The sequence below is a fragment of the Scyliorhinus canicula genome, chromosome 7, assembly GCF_902713615.1.
Source record: "Scyliorhinus canicula chromosome 7, sScyCan1.1, whole genome shotgun sequence".
NCBI lineage: Eukaryota > Metazoa > Chordata > Chondrichthyes > Carcharhiniformes > Scyliorhinidae > Scyliorhinus > Scyliorhinus canicula.
The window spans coordinates 108,919,209-108,937,083 of NC_052152.1; the positions used below are offsets into that span (position 1 = coordinate 108,919,209).

Here is a 17,875-nt window from a genome sequence, read left to right on the forward strand (position 1 = left end):
GATCATGATGTTGATGAAGGTGAAGCTGTAGTCAATGAATAGGAGTCTGACGGAGGAGTCCTTGTTGTCAAGATGCTCCAGGGATGACTATCGGACCATGGAGATGGCGTCAGCTGTGGAGCGGTTATGGCGGTATTCGAATTGCAGTGGATCAAGGCATTCTGGAGGTATGGAATTGGTGTCTCATGACCAACCTTTTGAAGCACTTCATAATGAAGCAGCACGGTAGCATTGTGGATAGCACAATCGCTTCACAGCTCCAGGGTCCCAGGTTCGATTCCGGCTTGGGTCACTGTCTGTGCGGAGTCTGCACATCCTCCCAGTGTGTGCGTGGGTTTCCTCCAGGTGCTCCGGTTTCCTTCCACAGTCACAAAGATGTGCAGGTTAGGTGGATTGGCCATGATAAATTGCCCTTAGTGTCCAAAATTGCCCTTAGTGTTGGGTGGGGTTACTGGGTTATGGGGATAGGATGGAGATGTTGACCTTGGGTAGGGTGCTCTTTCCAAGAGCCGGTGCAGACTCGATGGGCCGAATGGCCTACTTCTGCACTGTAAATTCTATGATTCTATGAAAAAAATTCTATGATTCTATATCAAGGCCATCGGACGGTAGTCGTTGAAGCACGTTCCCTGGTTCTTTTTTGGTACTGTTTTATGGTGGTCTTGAAGCAGGTGGGATCCTCGGAACATAGTAGGGCGAGGTTGAAGATGTCCGCAAACACACCCGCCAGTTGGTCTGCGCAGGATCTGAGTGCACGACCAGGGACTCGGTCAGCACCTGTTGCTTTCTGAAGGTTCTCTTTCAAGAAGGCCGATCTGACTTCGGAAGCTGTGACGGTAGGTATGGGTGTGTCCGAGGCTGCTGGGGCAGTTGACAACTGTTTGTTGGCTTCCTGCTCGAAACAAGCATAGAATGCATTGAGTTCATCGGTGAGGGACGTGGTGCTGCCGTAGATTCTAGTCTGCTTTGCTTTGCTTTGTAGCCCGTTATGTTATTTAAGCTTTGCCACAATCGACAACAGTCTGTGTCGTTAGTCTGTGACTCTAGCTTAGTCTGTTATTATCTCTTGGCATCGCTGATGGCTTTGCGAAGGTCGTACCTACATTTCTTGTATCAGTCAGGGTCACCTGCCTTGAATGCCTCAGACCTGGCCTACAATAGAGAGCGAATCTCCAGGTTAAATCATGATTTTCGGTTGGGGAACGTGTATACTACTTTCTTTGGCATGTAATATTCTACGCATTTACTGATGAAGTCTGGCCATTGTTTTAAGGAATCCGGATAAGTGGAGGGGAATAGTGAGGGTGAGGGTGGAGCATAGGGTGTCCCTGTACGCTGACTATTTTCTATTGTACGTTGTGGACACGGTCCCCACAAAGGGAGATATAATGGAGCTATTGAAAATTCTGGGGGCATTTTCAGGATATAAACTTAATTTGGAGAAAAGTGTGTTTTTTGGTCACTCTGCTGGGGAAGGGAGATAATCAGGGGGTGTTGCCATTCCGTTTAACACCAGGTACCTAGGGGTGCAGGTGGCTCGGTATTGGGCCCGGCTTCGTAAATGGAATTTTACAAGCCTGGTGAGTAGGGTTAAGGACCATCTACAGAGGTGGGATATCCTCTCTCTATCTTTGGTAGGCTAAATTCAAATTTAATGTGAAGATGAACATTCTGCCACAGTTTTTGTTTTTATTCCAATGTCTACCGTATATTTTTTACAAAATGTGTTTTTTGTGGGGGTGGCGAGATTGATCTCTTCCTTCATCTGGGCAGGCAAGGTAGCCAGGATTCGGAAAATTGTCCTGCAGAGGAATCGGTAATCGGGGCTTGGCGTTGCTGACCCTGATGTATTAACATTGGGTGGCAAATCTGGATAAGGTGTTGGGCTGGTGCGGGGGTCAGGAGGCAGTTTGGGTAAAGATGGAGTCAGGTTCATGTAGGGCGTCAGGGCTGCGTGCATTGGTGATGGTCTCACTTCCATACTCTCCAGGGAAATATTTGCGTAACCCGGTGGTGGTCGCTACATGGAAATTTGGAGACAATTTTGGCAGCACTTTAAATTAGGAGCGGTATCGAAATTGGTGTCGATTTGTGCTAAGCATATGTTCGAGCCAGCAAGATTAGGTGCCAGGGTTAGAGGCTGGGAGAAAATTGTGTGGAAGTTCTGGAGGGGCGGTTCACAAGCTTGGAGGAGCTGTCAGAGAAGTTTGGGCTCTCATAGTCAGAAACCTTTAGGTACCTGCAGGTTTGTGACCTTGTGAGGAAGAATTTCCTGTCATTCCTGGTTGTGCCACTATCGTCGTTGTTGGAAAGGGTCCTGTCGCTCACTGGGACGGAGGAGGGGAGTATTCCAGAAATTCATGGGAGGATCCTGGCATCCCTGGAAGGGGTTAAGCCTGAGTGGGAGGAGGAGTTGGTGGGAGATTTGGAGGAAAAGATGTGATGTGAAGGGCGAATGCCACATCTTCGTGCGGCAAGACTTTGGTGTATACATTTAAAGTGGCACACCAGCGTATTTAACAGGGTGTAGGATGAGTCGGCTGTTTGAGGGTGTGAGGGATGAGTGTGAGCACTGTGGAAGGGGCCTGGCCAACCATGTACATATGTTCTGGGTATGTCCTAAGCTTGTGAGATTTTGGGTCTCCTTCAGCACCATGTCGGTGAGTCTACAAATTGAACTGGAGCTCAGTCCCTTTGGGGCCATTTTGGGGTGTCAGACCTGCCCGAGCTGCAGATGGGGATGGGCACAGATGTCCTAGCCTTTTCCTCATTGATTGCTCGTAGGCGGCTGCAGTTGGAGTGGAGGTCAGCTCCTCCACCTAATGCCTCAGCATGGCTGGAGGATCTTATGGAGTTTTTATACTTTGATGCAAACACTTCACTAGTTCTACATACCAACTTTGTTTGAACCAACAAAACCAACCCACATGGTCTTTGGCCAATTTAGTTGTTCAGCCACTTCCTCAAATGAGATGAAAAAGGCTTCTACATCTTTTTAATCAAATCTTGGCATTGTTTGAATATATTTAAACATATCTCTACTAAGCTTTTGACTAGGAAGTATTTTTTCTTCTTCTAGACCTCCCTCAGCTTCTTCCTTTAACTCCAACCTTTTAAGTTGATGTTCTCCTTGCAGTTCCAGTTTCCAAAGTTCAAGTGCCCTTTTTTCCATATCCCTTTCTTCTTTGCTAATCTTTCCATTTCTACCTCAATCTTCCTACTTTTCTTTTTGTTTTGAAAAGTTGTCTTTTTCCTTTCCTTATGCCATTGCCAACCTCTCCTTTTTTTCATTTTGTGAGGGCCAAGAAGAATCCAGCATGAGTGTGTAGAGTCAAACAGAAAGTGACCTTATTTAGAACAATATATACACAGCACCAGTTCACTACTGGTTCCCTCCCTAACCAGTACCACACTGGCCAGTTCTATTTATACAGCTGCAAAGCTAACAATTGCCCTTCTGTTCTCCTTAATTGGGGGAGCTCATATTCCCCAAGGAACACTGGGTAACCAATTCTCCCCAGCCAAGGTTATAACATTTAATTTCCAATTTCTTCAGTTCTATTTCTTTCTGCTCATCTTCTTACTGCATTTCTAATTGTTTCATTTGTTCTAGTTAATTCCAATGATCCAATTCTAGTTAATTGGAATTCTAGTTAATTCCAATGATTCAGACTGTGTCTCTGGCAAATGTAACTGTTGAGCTATGGATTGTATTATCTCTACCATCCTGACCTCTTTAGATAAGGTGAACTGCAGCTTCTCCACCAAAACTTTTTGTTTTGTCTCCCTTTGCAAATAATCCCAAGTAATCTCTTCCAGACCCAGAAAAAAATTAGCAACTGAAAGAACCATCTCTAGTCATTTCCCATTTAAACTCTAAAACCTGAAAGAATGCAATAATTCCACACACACTTGCTGTCTTTAAGTTTAATAACCCCAAGCCGAATAAGGAATATTTAAGATCCTGAGCAGGCCCTCAATTTTATTACGATCCTAGACCAGACCCCTTCAGTGGCTAGGATACCGCAATATTTATTTCTATTTTGTAAGACTGTAGGGAAAGAATACTTAGTTCCAGGAGTGATTGCACAGAGAAATAGGGAATTGGTATTTTAAAACAAAACATTATTATTAACACACTATAAATTCTTTAACATCACACCCGAAATAGCTTACAATTACCCCTTAAACAATACCACTCAATACAGTATATACAATACCCTTCATTACTATATCTCTCCCCAATTAAACAACAAGAAAGAAGAAAAAAGTATATACAGCTGTCAATCCATCCCAGTGGCACAAATTAATACTTGCTTTCCTGAACAGATTTGGTTTCCATTAGAAACCTCACACACTCTGTCTGGATGTCTTCAAAAGCTGTTTTAACTGGTTTGTTTCAGCTTTCTCCTGGTATACAGACCAGTCTGATCTGCTTTAAATATTATTACTCTTTTTTTTAAACAATCCTCCTGGGAGCAAAAGATTAACATTAACATTAACACCCATGCCATGGGTGCACAGTGTTTAAAATCGCAAAACGTGACCCAGTCCCACCATGCGGGTGCCTGATGCCATTTATGCTGCAGCAGGTTGTGAACTATGTCTGTGTTTGGTCTTGGTAAGGTGGAATATTTCATTGAAATATTAAATTAGAGACCTACAGTGTAGATGCTGGTGAACCAGGAGAGATATGGGTCCTATCCCTAGAGCAAAAGCTTTGCTGATCGTGACGTCTTCCCGAGATGCTTGGCTGTCTGCCCCCAACCTGATGATTTTGAGTCATATGCCATGTGATCTCTTCTTCCATCCGAATGCTAGTCTGAAATCCCCCTTCACACATATTGCATGATCTTTCCCAATTGCCGGCAGCAGTCTGTAGTTGTAGTTCTTGTCAGGCAACCGATCTGCCTGCCAGTTTGGAGACTGAATAAGAAAATGATAAGGAGAGCCTGCCATCAAGTTTGGCAGGACATCTGGTTCTCTGGGATTTGGAGGTTTTCCCTCCTCGCCACCCTGTAAAAATCAAACCCATTGTTTGAAGTGTGTCAGGGGAAAAAAATAATTGCTATAAGGACTGTATCTTAATGTTAGCTTTATGAAAGCTTGCATCTCATTCATACCGACTGGTTCTGAATGTGCTTCATTCATATTGTGGGATTTTGCAATAAAAAGTAAGTTTCGACTTATCTCATTTGTAGTCCAGAGGAAGCCCGGGATATCACTTCAAAAATGATTGGAAAGAAGTTATTTACCAAGCAGACGGGTGAAAGAGGAAGGATATGCAATCAAGTGTTTGTGTGCGAGCGAAGATATCCCAGAAGAGAGTATTACTTTGCAATAACACTGGAAAGAACATTTCAGGTGAGTAAACCCAGGAGACTGATATGCAAAGTTTAGTTATTTTATTTCTTGCTGTAATGCATGGTTCAGTTCAGTCTTGTGTGAATAATAATAATCACTTATTGTCACAAGTAGGCTTCAATGAGGTTACTGTGAAAAGCCCCTAGTCCCCACATTCCACCGCCTGTTCGGGGAGGCTGGTACGGGAATTGAACCCGTGCTGCTGGCCCTGTTCTGCATTACAAGCCAGCTGTTTAGCCCACTGTGCTAACTCAGCTTCAAAGTTGTTTGATACACAAATTAAGTTAATCTTTTGTGACATTCTTAAGTTGTCATGGAGGGGTCGTAATGTATGAGACTTGCGTGGAATATGTTTGAGTCAGATTTAGGTCCAAATTTATTTGTCGTTGTCTTGTGTGTGAACTTCAAAAAATGTATTTACTGTATTTAATAATGGTCACTATTTATATATATATATCATCAGCAAATAATAGGAGTGTACAGGTTCTTGTATTTATATAGCACCTTTTAGCACAGTAACATTTTTCAAAGTGAGCATAATTAGTCAAAAAATTGACATTGAACTAAAGGAGTTGCTATTGGGGCAAGTGTCTAAAAGTTCAGTCAAAGCGAGAGGTTTTATAAATGTTTCAAAGGAGAAGGGAGAAGTCCTGGTGTTATTGGCCCAATCTTCAGATGAGAGTTGGAGCCTCTATTTCTGAACCTGATCAGGTTAAAAAAATTAACCACTTGCCTTCCCCTGATTTTTATGGCAGGTCTTCTGGTGGAAGATCCTGCAGAACTCGGTCAGCACAGAAAACCTGGGAGACATCAGGGAAGGGAATCCTTGCTGAAGCCAAACCCCCCCCCAACCGTACGAGCTGTCTTATTCCGGTTAAGTGTTCACTGACACTGAGAAGCTTTGGGACATTTCAACAACCTCTCAGTATGTTAGTGTAAGAGTGTTGTAGGGTTAGTAAAGTCAGGTCAGGGATGGAATATGGCAGTCAGGGATGATTAGGGAGGGTCAGGAGAAGGAATTGTGTGGTGGGCGTTAGTCAGATTGGGTTGGGGGGGTTGAGGTGGGGAGTTGGGGGCTCGGGGAAGAGTCAGTCGGGCTATTGGTATTGGGTGGGTCGGAATAGAGTTGGGTGGCGGAGGAGTCAGGTGGTGGGGAATCGTCAAGCCAGGTTGGGGTTAGAGATAGATGCAATTTGTATAGTTACCCAGGAGTTAGACCAGGATTTTTCAGCTCAGTATTCCCTAGGTAACTATTCAGGTAAGTAAAACAAATTATCCAAAGCGTCCCACTCTAACTAACTCATGTTAGAATTTTTTTTGGAGGTTCCAGAATAAATGGCTGATCTTTTAAGAAAATACTTGTTCTTGGATATACATTACAGTTGTAAATGAGCATTTATAGCCCATCCCTAAATGTCGTGAGATACATTGTCAGACTTGAACTCCATGATTTCTAAGTTGTCAGTCAATGTAAATTATCCACTGGCTTCAGTTTGGCTTTTGTTAAACGAACTGGTGCAGTAACTCCCAATTGCTGGGCTTTATAAGACTGGGAATGGTATTTGCAATCATGACCACATTTTTACTTGCTTGCCAGTCGTACATATTCCTATGGTCGTAAGGTGCTTCATCTATCCTTGTGTGGGGACATCAAAATTGAGCTAATTTTAAGGAGGTAATGTGGCACAGTGTGTAGCATACCTACCTCAGGACTAGAAGCTCCAGGTTCCAGTCAAACACCAGGACTTGGTGGCCACAAAAGGAGTGTTTGTGCCTGTTGAGCCAGAGACCACAGCATTATTTTAAAAGGGTTATATTAATACTTCTAAATGAGAACATATGAAAGGATAAAGAAATAGGTTAGATTATCGGCTCCGGTTAATGCACCAGCAGAAGCCCAATGGGCCAAATGTCCTGTAATTTTAGCGATTCTGAAAGTCTTATGGAGTTGGATTCATTTACTCATAATCATAGAATGTACATTTGATCCAAATGGTTCAGTAACTCCATTACTATGTACTTCAGTCTCTGCTATTTAATTTCAGTCTTTAAAACAAAAACAAAGTGTTGAACTGGCAGGGATCAATTCCTGTGTATGAGGGTTATTTTTATATTTTGGGTATGGGTATGTGTGATTAGTAACCATGGCCACATGGGAGCTGGTTTAGCTCAGTTGGCTCGATAGCCCGTGCATATTGCAGAGTGAGGCCAATAGCATTGGTTCAATTTCCATACCAGCTGAGGTTATTAATGAAGGCTCCTTGCCTGAGGTGTGATGATCCTCAGGTCAAATCACCAGCAGTCAGCTCAACCCCTCAAAGCCTGTGGTCATCTGGACTATGGCGAATTTACTTACTAGTAACCATATTACTAAAAAATATGTAAAAAGCTGCACAGAACCTTAGTTAGGCCACATTTGGAATATTGCATACAATTCTGGTCGCCACATGACCAGAAGGATTTGGAGGCTTTGTAGAGGGTACAGAAGAGGTTCACCAGGACGTTGCCTGTTTTGGAGGGTATTAGCTATGCGGGGAAGTTGGATAAACTCGAATTGTTTTCATAGGAACGAAGGAGGTTGAGAGGTGACCTGATAGAGATTTACAAAATTGTGAGTGACATGAACAGAATGGATAGTCAGATGCTTTTGAAAAATGAAAAAAAAAAATGAAAATCGCTTATTGTCACGAGTAGGCTTCAAATGAAGTTACTGTGAAAAGCCCCTAGTCGCCACATTCCGGCGCCTGTTCGGGGAGGCTGTTACGGGAATTGAACCATGCTGCTGGCTTGCCTTGGTCTGCTTTCAAAGCCAGCGATTAGCCCTGTGAGCTAAACAGCCCCTTTTTCCCAGGGTGGATAAGTCAATTACTAGGGGACATAGGTTTAAGGTGCGAGGGGGAAAGTTTAGAGGAGACGTGAGAGGTTAGTTTTCTTACACAGAGGGTGGTGATTGTTTGGAAAGGGCTGCCGGGGGAAGTGGTGGAAGTATATACGATAGCGATGTTTAAGAGACATCTTGACAAATACATAAATAGGATGGGAACAGAGGTATACGGACCCCGGGAGTGCAGAAGGCTTTAGTTTAGACAGGCATGATGATTCCTGTGCTGTACTGTTTGTTCTCTTGGGACTACATTTATTGCTCTCTCTGATTACTCTGTTTCACTCTCTTTTATGTAAGATTGAAAGCAGCAGACACCAACACTGGAACCATTAAATCTGATTTTAAACATTGGAGCTTTGTGTAAATCTAAAATTATCTAAATTCATTGAAGACATGACTTTAATTTAAAGGAGGGGGTTGATTTTAAGGAGTGGTTATTGCATGTTAACAGGAGTTCTCTTTGTGTGATTGTATAGTATCTTCACAGTAGTTCTCTCTATTTAGCTCAGTCTATCTTTTCATCCTTTTTTTCAGTAAATTAGATTATGCTTGACTATGTAAGCATAAATACCTAACCTTCTAATGATTTTAAACTTCAGAAGACTAATTTTCTTTTTCTTTTTATAAATTTAGAGTACCCAATTATTTTTTTCCCAATTAAGGGGCACCCGGTGGAAACCCACGCAGACATGTGGAGAACATGCAGACTCCGCGCAGTCAGTGACCCAAGCCGGGAATCGAACTTGTGTCCCTGGCGCTGTGAAGCAACGGTGCTAACCACTGTGCTCCCGTGCCGCCCATATTCAAATTATCTTATTCAAATAACATCCAGGAATCTTTCACGATCATCTAAATATGTGCTTCAATTTCAATGTCGCAACTGAAATTCAGTACTCCGAACAATGTAGTACTCCAGGAGTACAACACTGAAGGACCAGCCTAGATTTAATGTTCAATCCCTGGTTTCAGGTTTGAATTCACAACCTATAGTTAGGTTGGGGGGAGAGGAGAAAGAATGCAAGGATCCCAAAGAGAGTACGGCAAAGAACCTGCAATATTACCACTGGGCAGTGACTGCGGAGAGGGGAAAGGGTGGATAAAGGAGCCAGAAGCCATGGGTGCTTATGGAGGGGGGCTCCTGCAAAAGGACCTACCTCCAGGCCCTAGCCATGGCGGCACTCCCATCTCCACCTAATAAATATTGAACGAGCCCAGTGGTGGTAGCAACACTTCGGTTGTGGAACCAACTGCGACAACATTGCGGGCTAACTGAGATGTCCGACAAAGTCCCCATCTGCAAAAACCACAGGTTCATGCAGGCGACTTTGGATGTCTCGTTTAAAAGGTGGAGGCAAGGGGGGGGGGGGGAGAGACAGGGACATGCCTGACAGTTAGGGACTTCCCGGAGGTGGCAGACAGATGCGAACAGCGCTAAGAAGGTCCGGCCAACCACGCCCACATGGTCTGAGTCTTGCCCTAAACTTCCTGGATATTGGACAGCCATCTTTGAGGCAATGTCCAAGGTGGTGGGAATGAGGATGGAGCATGCACGAGAGTGGCAGTCTTCGGGGTATCAGAACAATCAGATCTCTTCATGGGGAGGAGCGAGGACGTCCTTGCCATTGCCTCCCTAATTGTCCACTGGAGAATCCTGTTTGGCTGGCGATCAACAGCACCACTCAAAGCTGCAGACTGGCTGTCTGCCTGTCGGATCAGAATTCCTACAGATGGAGAAAATTAAATTCACCATCGAGGATGGAAGAAGGCTTCCACAAAACGGGGGAGCCATTCACTCGGTTGATCCAAGACCTGTTTGTAGCCAACAACTCGGAAACCAAAGATTAGGAGGGCGTAGCCATGACACAGTAAGGAGAGGGGGTGTGGGGGAGGGGGTTCAGGGGAACAAGGAACTCAACCCAGCCCAACAAACGAACCAGGAGACACAAGGGTGTGGGGGCAAGGGCAGCAACAACCCGCACCAAAGGGAAGAAAAGCAAAGGGAAAACTAGTGGGAAGCGAAATGCAGGGGACCACAATCGCCGCTGCAAATGCTGTAAGGAAGGAATAAAAGAGAACGAAGGAGAAACTCTCATGTATCTATGTCAATAGTCAAAACCGATCTATGTGTATATAGTTCTAGTTTTACTTCTTGTACAGTCTCTTGTTTAGTTTCCACTCTTTGTTCATGTTCATATTTGTTTTGTATACCAAAAACTCAATAAAAACATTTATAGATGAAAAAGTTTGCCCTGTACAGTGCTTCGATCTAGGGTCCTCCCCCTATGTCCATGCTGATTCTTCCTCCCACTTCTTCTTTTGCTCGTCCAGGAGTGAGCTTATGTTTTCTAACAGTTATCCATATCTAACCGCAGAGCTCCCATCCCCTAGGTAGCCTGCGTTCAGTAGTCTTTCTAATAGTGAATGTTCTAGTACCTGGCCTACTCCTGCTCCTAGTTCTTATGTTCTTGTGTTCTTATCTGGGGGTACGTCGCTGTTTCCTTGTGGAGTGCGTTTTTACTTGTATGTACCTCAGGCTTTCCCTCTTGGGAGCTGAAACTTGTCCGTGTGTTCCCATCTGTGTACATGTCCCTAACCATCAGTGTCCCCTTGTCCTGTCTCCACCTCTTGAAGGAGGCTTCCATTGTTGCGGAAGTGAACCTGTGATTATTTCAGATGGAGGCCATGGGAGACATTTTGGGTTAGTCCGAAGTGCATGGAGCATGGCTACTATGATGGAACCATCAATTCACCAGACACGTGTTTCTGATATGAATCGAGGCTTTAATCGACTTACTTCAGAGCCAGCCTGTTACCCGTTGATGAATTCTTAGTGAACTCAGGCTGACTCTGGACAAGGGTATTTCTACAGCTGCACTAGGGGGAGGAGTCATGGGCGGAGCCAAGGGTGGAGCCCAGTACAAGTTCCTGAGTACTCCCAGAGCTACTCCCCTAGTGGTAGGATAGCGCTACTGCGCTTACAAAGACAGTGTGAATTATCATATATACATATATATATTACATTCACCACATGCTACGACTGGACTTTTTCAGTATCTGGTCGGTTGTATTGGAGTGCAGTTGAGGCTAGTGCTCGGAGGAGTGTCCCCACACAGGAACTTTCCTCCATCCCTCACACACTCCGCTCCCGGTTCCTTGACCCCCCCCCCCCCCCCCCCCCCCCACACACACACACACACACACATACTTATCAGCTGTGCTGAGTATTGGGTATGACTCCTAATAGTGGAGAGTGCCCCCCCTTGCCTGAGCCATTCCAATTGACAGCAATTTTACTAGTGTCCTTCAATTTAGAGCTCTTATCCACACATGCACCAAGCAATAATGAGGTCTGTAACCGAGTCTACTCTCAATCATTAGCAAAATGATAGCAACTGTTGTTGACAGTGCTATCTTTATCGGTCAGCACTGAGCAGAATGGCATGATAGGTGGCACAGTGGTTAGCATTGCTGCCTTGCAGTGCCAGGGACCATGGTTTAATTCTGGCTGCGGGTCACTGTCTGAGTAGAGTTTGCAGTTTCTCCCCGTGTCTGGGTTTCCTCCGGTCACCTCCCATAGTCCAAAGATGTGCAGGTTAAATGGATTGGCTATGCTAAATAATAATAATCTTCATCAGTGTCACAAATAGGCTTACATTAACACTGCAATGATGACTGGGGCTGGTTTAGCGCAGGGCTAAATCGCTGGCTTTTAAAAAAAAAAGCAGACTAAGGCAGGCCAGCAGCATGGTTCAATTCCCGTACCAGCCTCCCAGAACAGGCGCCGGAATGTGGCGACTAGGGGCTTTTCGCAGTAACTTCATTTGAAGCCTTCTTGTGACAATGAGCGATTTTCATTTCATTTTTCATGACTTCTGGTGGCAGCATGTAGAGGGTAAGTCGCATGTTGGGTGGCTCCTGCTTGAGGTGTGGTTTTAGGAGTTTTAATGTCCAATCCTGGATGCAAATCGCGAATGATTGGGTGTAGGAAGATATAAAGAAGGCAAAGAATGTCAGATGGTTTACGGAAAACAACCGTGAAGAAGGGAGGGAGTGAGGGTTCACTGCCGAGTGAGAGGGCCAGCCCGGGAGCTAGCAAGATGGCGGAGGCTGGGCTGCTGGGTTGGACCGCACTGCTTATGTCACATAAAATGACTGAGGTTATGTCTTGGAGCTGGAGAATTAGTTTGCAAAGCACATGGAGGTGTCGAGGATAGTTTGCAAAGCACATGGAGGTGTCGAGGAAGGAGATGGCAGTGGCTTTGAAGGCGTTGGTGGAGGAGGCAATTTCCCGGTGAGGGTGGCTGTGGCAAAGACATCGGCCGAGGTGAGGGAGCAGGGAGAGAAGATGAAAGGAGTGGAGGAGGCCATGTTGCAGCACAGCGATCAGCTCTCCTCGATGGGGGATGAGTTGTGGAGGCTGGTGGAGGCAATAAGGGGCTTTGAGCAAAGCTGGAGGACTTGAACAACGCTCGAGTTGGCAAAATGTGAGGATTCTGGGCTGCCCGAAGGGGTAGAGAGCTCAAGGCCGACGGAGTACTTCGCCAAGGTGTTGGCAGAATTGATGGGGGAGGGTGAGGAGCCCCCTCGAAATGAACTGGACTGAGCCCATTGGTCGCTGAGGCCTAAGCCAAAGTTGAATGAGCCGCCAAGGGCAGTGATCATCTGCTTCCACAGGTACCACATGAAGGAAAAGGTTTTATCATAGAATTTACAGTGCAGAAGGAGGCCATTCGGCCCATCGAGTCTGCACTGGCTCTTGGAAAGAGCACCCTACCCAAGGTCAACACCTCCACCCTATCCCCATAACCCAGTAACCCCACCCAACACTAAGGGCAATTTTGGACACTAAGGGCAATTTATCATGGCCAATCCACCTAACCTGCACATCTTTGGACTGTGGGAGGAAACCGGAGCACCCGGAGGAAACCCACGCACACACGGGGAGGATGTGCAGACTCCGCACAGACAGTGACCCAAGCCGGAATCGAACCTGGGACCCTGGAGCTGTTAAGCAATTGTGCCATTTACAATACTACTGTGCTGCCCTAAAGTACAGTTTTGAACTGGGCAAATCAGAAGCAGGAGGTGCAGGGGGCTGGTGCTGGTGTTCGCATTTACCAGGACTTGACAGCGGAGCTGGCAAAGAGGCGAGCTTTCGGCTGGGTGAAGACGGCATTATACACTACCTACACGCCAGAGATTTCTATTTTGAGGCGGCGGAGGCGTTCGTGAAGGCAGAAGACTTGGGACAGAAGTGAAGAATGGGACTGAATGAGGAGTTATGGATTGTGAAAGGGGAGTTGGGAGAGTGTATAAATGTAGTTTTGACCAATACTGTTATTTTCTTTTATTTCATGCTGTTATAGTGGTTAAGTTTGTTTTGATTATTATTCTTTGTTCCAACGGTTTTATTTTGCTGAGATGTTTGTGTTTGATTGTTTTCCTGGGACTGGACAGGAGGGGGGAGAACGCCTGGGTAGGGGGGGTTCCCCGCACTAGCTAACTCAAGTTGGTGAATGGACCTGTGGTGGGGAGAGGGGCTGTGGACATTGGAGCCTGGCGAGCAGGTATCGATGGGTCTAGGAGGTGTGAAAAGTAGGGGGGACCAATACTGGGTGAGGGTTTTTCAAGAGGAAGTGCAGGAGGGATTCTGGGGAGGGGACGGGGTTCGTTGTTAACAATAGATAGTGGCAGGTCAGGCTCATGGGCAGGGCCTGGAGTTATGATGATGATGGATAGGTGAGAGACCCCTGGTCAGGAGAGTTACGTGGAACGTGAGGGGGTTGGGAGGCCCAGTCAAGAGATCAAGGTTGTTGGTGCATCTGAAATGTTTGAAGGCTGATGTGGCGATGCTGCAGGAGACTCACTTGAGGGTGAAGGATCAGGTGAGGGTTAGGAAGGGCTGGGTTAGTCAGGTGTTTCACTCGGGATTTGATGGCAGGGCTCGAGGGGTAGTGGTACTGGTTGTAAAAAGGGTATGGTTCCAGATGGACAAAGTGGAGGGTAGGTATGTGATAGTGACAGGGGCATTGGAGGGGAGGCTGGTGGTGCTGGTAAGCGTGTATGGTCCCAACTGGGATGATGTAGGGTTTGTAAAGAAGGTGTGTGGGGCCATCACTGACTTGGATTCACATGAATTGATAGTGGATAGAGACTGGAACTTGGTGCAGGAACCAAGGTTGGACAGGTCACGGCCGTGCTCACTTGTCATATCAGTGGCGGGGGGGGGGGGGAGAGGCGTTGGCTGAACTAATTGTGGAAATGGGAGGGGTGGACCCTTGGAGGTTTTTGCACCCGGGGGAGTGGAAGTATTCATTTTTCTCTTCGGTCCATAAGGTCTATTTGCGGATTGACTTTTTTGTGGTGGGGGAGGTGCTGTTGGCTTGGGTCAAGGGGTTGGAATATTCGGCAATTATGATTTTGGATCATGCGCCGCATTGGGTGGATATGGTGTTGGAGAAGGGAGCAGTGCAGAGGCCGGGGTGGAGATTAGATGTGGGGCTGTTGGGGGACCGAGGGTTTTGTGATAAGATTGGTAAAGTAATTGTGGAGTATTTGGAGTTTAATTGTACAGGGGAGGTTTCGCAGGCGATGGTTTAGGAAGCTCTAAAGGCAGTGGTGAGGGGGGAGGTGATCTTACTTAAGGGTGACAGATGAGTTGTTGGAGTAGACAGGGGATCCAATCTGTTGGAAAAGAGGAAGAAGTTGCATGCGAGCTTTGACTGGCTGTCCCCGAGGAAGCCGGTGCAACAACTGAGGCGGGCGAGGGGAGTGGTTTATGCGTATGGAGAGAAAGCAGGGCGCATGCTGGCAGAGGGAGGCAGCGGTGAGGGAAATTGTTCGGGTTCGGGATAGGGCAGGGAAGTTGGTAGTGGCCTTGGACCAGATTAATAGGATATTTGAGGAGCTCTACAAGAGATTGTATAGGTCGGAGCTACCGAGGAAGGATCGGGAGATGCAGAAATTCCTGGATGGTTTGGAATACCCGAGGTTGGTGGAAGAGGACAGGGCCATATTGGAGGGGGAGATAGTGGAGCAGGAGATGAAAGATGCGATTGAGAGGATGCAGTCGGGAAGGTAACAGGGCCAAATGGGCTTCCGGTGGAGTACTACAAAAAATTTAAACATAAGTTGGCACCGCTGATGGTTGGGATGTTTGAGGAGGTGATAGGGAAGGGGGTGTTGTCACAGACTTTGGGGCAGGCATTGATCTCCCTGTTGCCCAAGAAGGGTAAAGATCCGACAGAATGTGGGTCGTATAGGCCCATATTACTCTTGAATGTGGACGCAAAGGTATTGTGAAGATATTGGCGGGTAGGTTGGAGGAGTGCCTCCCGAAGGTGATAGGGGTAAATTAGACGGGGTTTGTGAAGGGGAGGCAGTTCTTTTCGAACATTAGGAGGGTATTGAACGTGGTTATGGCACCGGCTGATGGGAGGGAGACACAGGTGGTAGTGGCATTGGACGTTAAGAAGGCGTTTGACCAAGTAGAGTGGGGTATTTGATGGCGGTTCTGGAGCGGTTTGGGATTAGGCCACGATTTCTGGATTGGGTAAGACTGCTGTATAGGGAGCTGAGGGCAAGTGTCTGCATGAATATCATGAATTTGAGATATTTTGTTCTACACCGAGGGATCAGGCAGGGATGCCCTGTTGTTTGTGCTTGCGATTGAGCCTTTGGCCATCACGTTGAGGAGTTTGGAGGTGTGGACAGGGATAGTGTGACGTGGGGATGCGTGGAGCACAGGGTTTCATTGTATGCGGGCGACTTGCTGTGTACGTATCGGAACCGAGTGCGTCGATGGGTGGTATATTGGTGCTGCTTCGGGTGTTTGGGACTTTTTCGGGGTGTGAGCTAAATTTAGACAAAAGTGAACATTTTGTGGTGTCTTGGGGGGCCGGGGGGGGGGGGGGGGCACTACCATTCCGTGGGGCGATGAGCCACTTTAGATATCTTGGGGAGCAGGTGGCACTGGATGACCGCCGGGGTGGGGGGGGTGGGGGGGGGGAGCTCCGTAGCTATAATATTACCAGTTTGGTTGGGAGGGTAAAAGTAGACTTGGTACGGTGGGATTGTCTTCTCTGTCGCTGGCAGGTCGGGTACAGGTAATTAAAATGAATGTGTCGCCGCGGTTTTTGTTTATTTTTCAGTGCCTGCCAATCTTCCAAAGGCATTTTTTAAGCAATTTGCAAAGATCCTAAAAGAGATGGCTAGGGAAATTGCAGATGCACTAGTGATAATTTACCGAAATTCACTAGACTCTGGGGTAGTCCCGGTGGATTGGAAATTAGCAAACGTGACGCCACTGTTTAAAAAAGGAGGTAGGCAGAAAGCAGGAAATTATAGGCCAGTGAGCTTAACTTCGGTAGTAGGGAAGATGCTGGAATCTATCATCAAGGAAGAAATTGTGAGGCATCTGGATAGAAATTGTCCCATTGGGCAGATGCAGCATGGGTTCGTAAAGGGCAGGTCATGCCTAACTAATTTAGTGGAATTTTTTGAGGACATTACCAGTGCAGTAGATAACGGGGAGCCGATGGATGTGGTATATCTGGATTTCCAGAAAGCCTTTGACAAGGTGCCACACAAAAGGTTGCTGCATAAGATAAAGATGCATGGCATTAAGGGTAAAGTAGTAGCATGGATAGAGGATTGGTTAATTAATAGAAAGCAAAGAGTTGGGATAAATGGGTGTTTCTCTGGTTGGCAATCAGTAGCTAGTGGTGTCCCTTAGGGATCCGTGTTGGGCCCACAATTGTTCACAATTTACATAGATGATTTGGAGTTGGGGACCAAGGGCAATGTGTCCAAGTTTGCAGATGGCACCAAGATGAGTGGTAAAGCGAAAAGTGCAGAGGATACTGGAAGTCTGCAGAGGGATTTGGATAGGTTAAGTGAATGGGCTAGTGTCTGGCAGATGGAATACAATGTTGACAAATGTGAGGTTATCCATTTTGGTAGGAATAACCAAACAGGATTATTATTTAAACGATAAAATATTAAAGCATGTCGCTGTTCAGAGAGACTTGGGTGTGCTAGTGCATGAGTCACAGAAGGTTGGTTTACAAGTGCAACAGGTGATTAAGAAGTGTTTTTGTAAATTCACCACTCTGTCTTAGAATTCCCCCTATACCAAAAAAGGGCCTACATTCTAAATGGTGAACAGGGATTCTCACTCCCTGACTCCGATACAGGCTTCTGTGGGTGCTATTCAGGTCAAACTCTCTTTTCAAGTTATCCCCCGGTATAACCCATACCTTCACCGAAGAATTTTACCTACTTACCCCTTAATAGCATTGATGTCCTGGGTCCTGCGTTATTAAGGAAGTGAAGTAAGCTAATAACCACTTTTTCAGGTTAAATTATTTTATTATTATCATACTTTTTTTAAAGTTGTAAACACTTTCTTTACAGAAAGGTAAAAAGATTAGTGATTTTGGATGCTGTCTGGTTGGTTGGGGACCTTCAGACCCACCTTAACATTTTACCTTTAAATCCTAGCCTTCTTTAAATCTATTACTGTTTACACTCAGCTGCTTGCTTTGCCTTTCCCATGACCGAGTTCTCTCTCTCTCTCTCTCTCCTCCTCTTCTCTCCTTTTTTTTAAAATAATTTTTATTGAAGAGA

The 17,875-nt window shown here is 45.9% G+C and overlaps 1 protein-coding gene across 1 annotated transcript in view; it reads left to right on the forward strand.

Annotated features, from left to right (window-relative positions):
• Window positions 1–17,875, forward strand: part of LOC119969267 (succinate--CoA ligase [ADP-forming] subunit beta, mitochondrial-like) — a 218,651-nt gene that overhangs the window by 73,149 nt on the left and 127,627 nt on the right. The window contains 1 exon segment of the mRNA XM_038802641.1: window positions 5,202–5,364. Coding sequence (XP_038658569.1) covers window positions 5,202–5,364 — 163 coding nt within the window.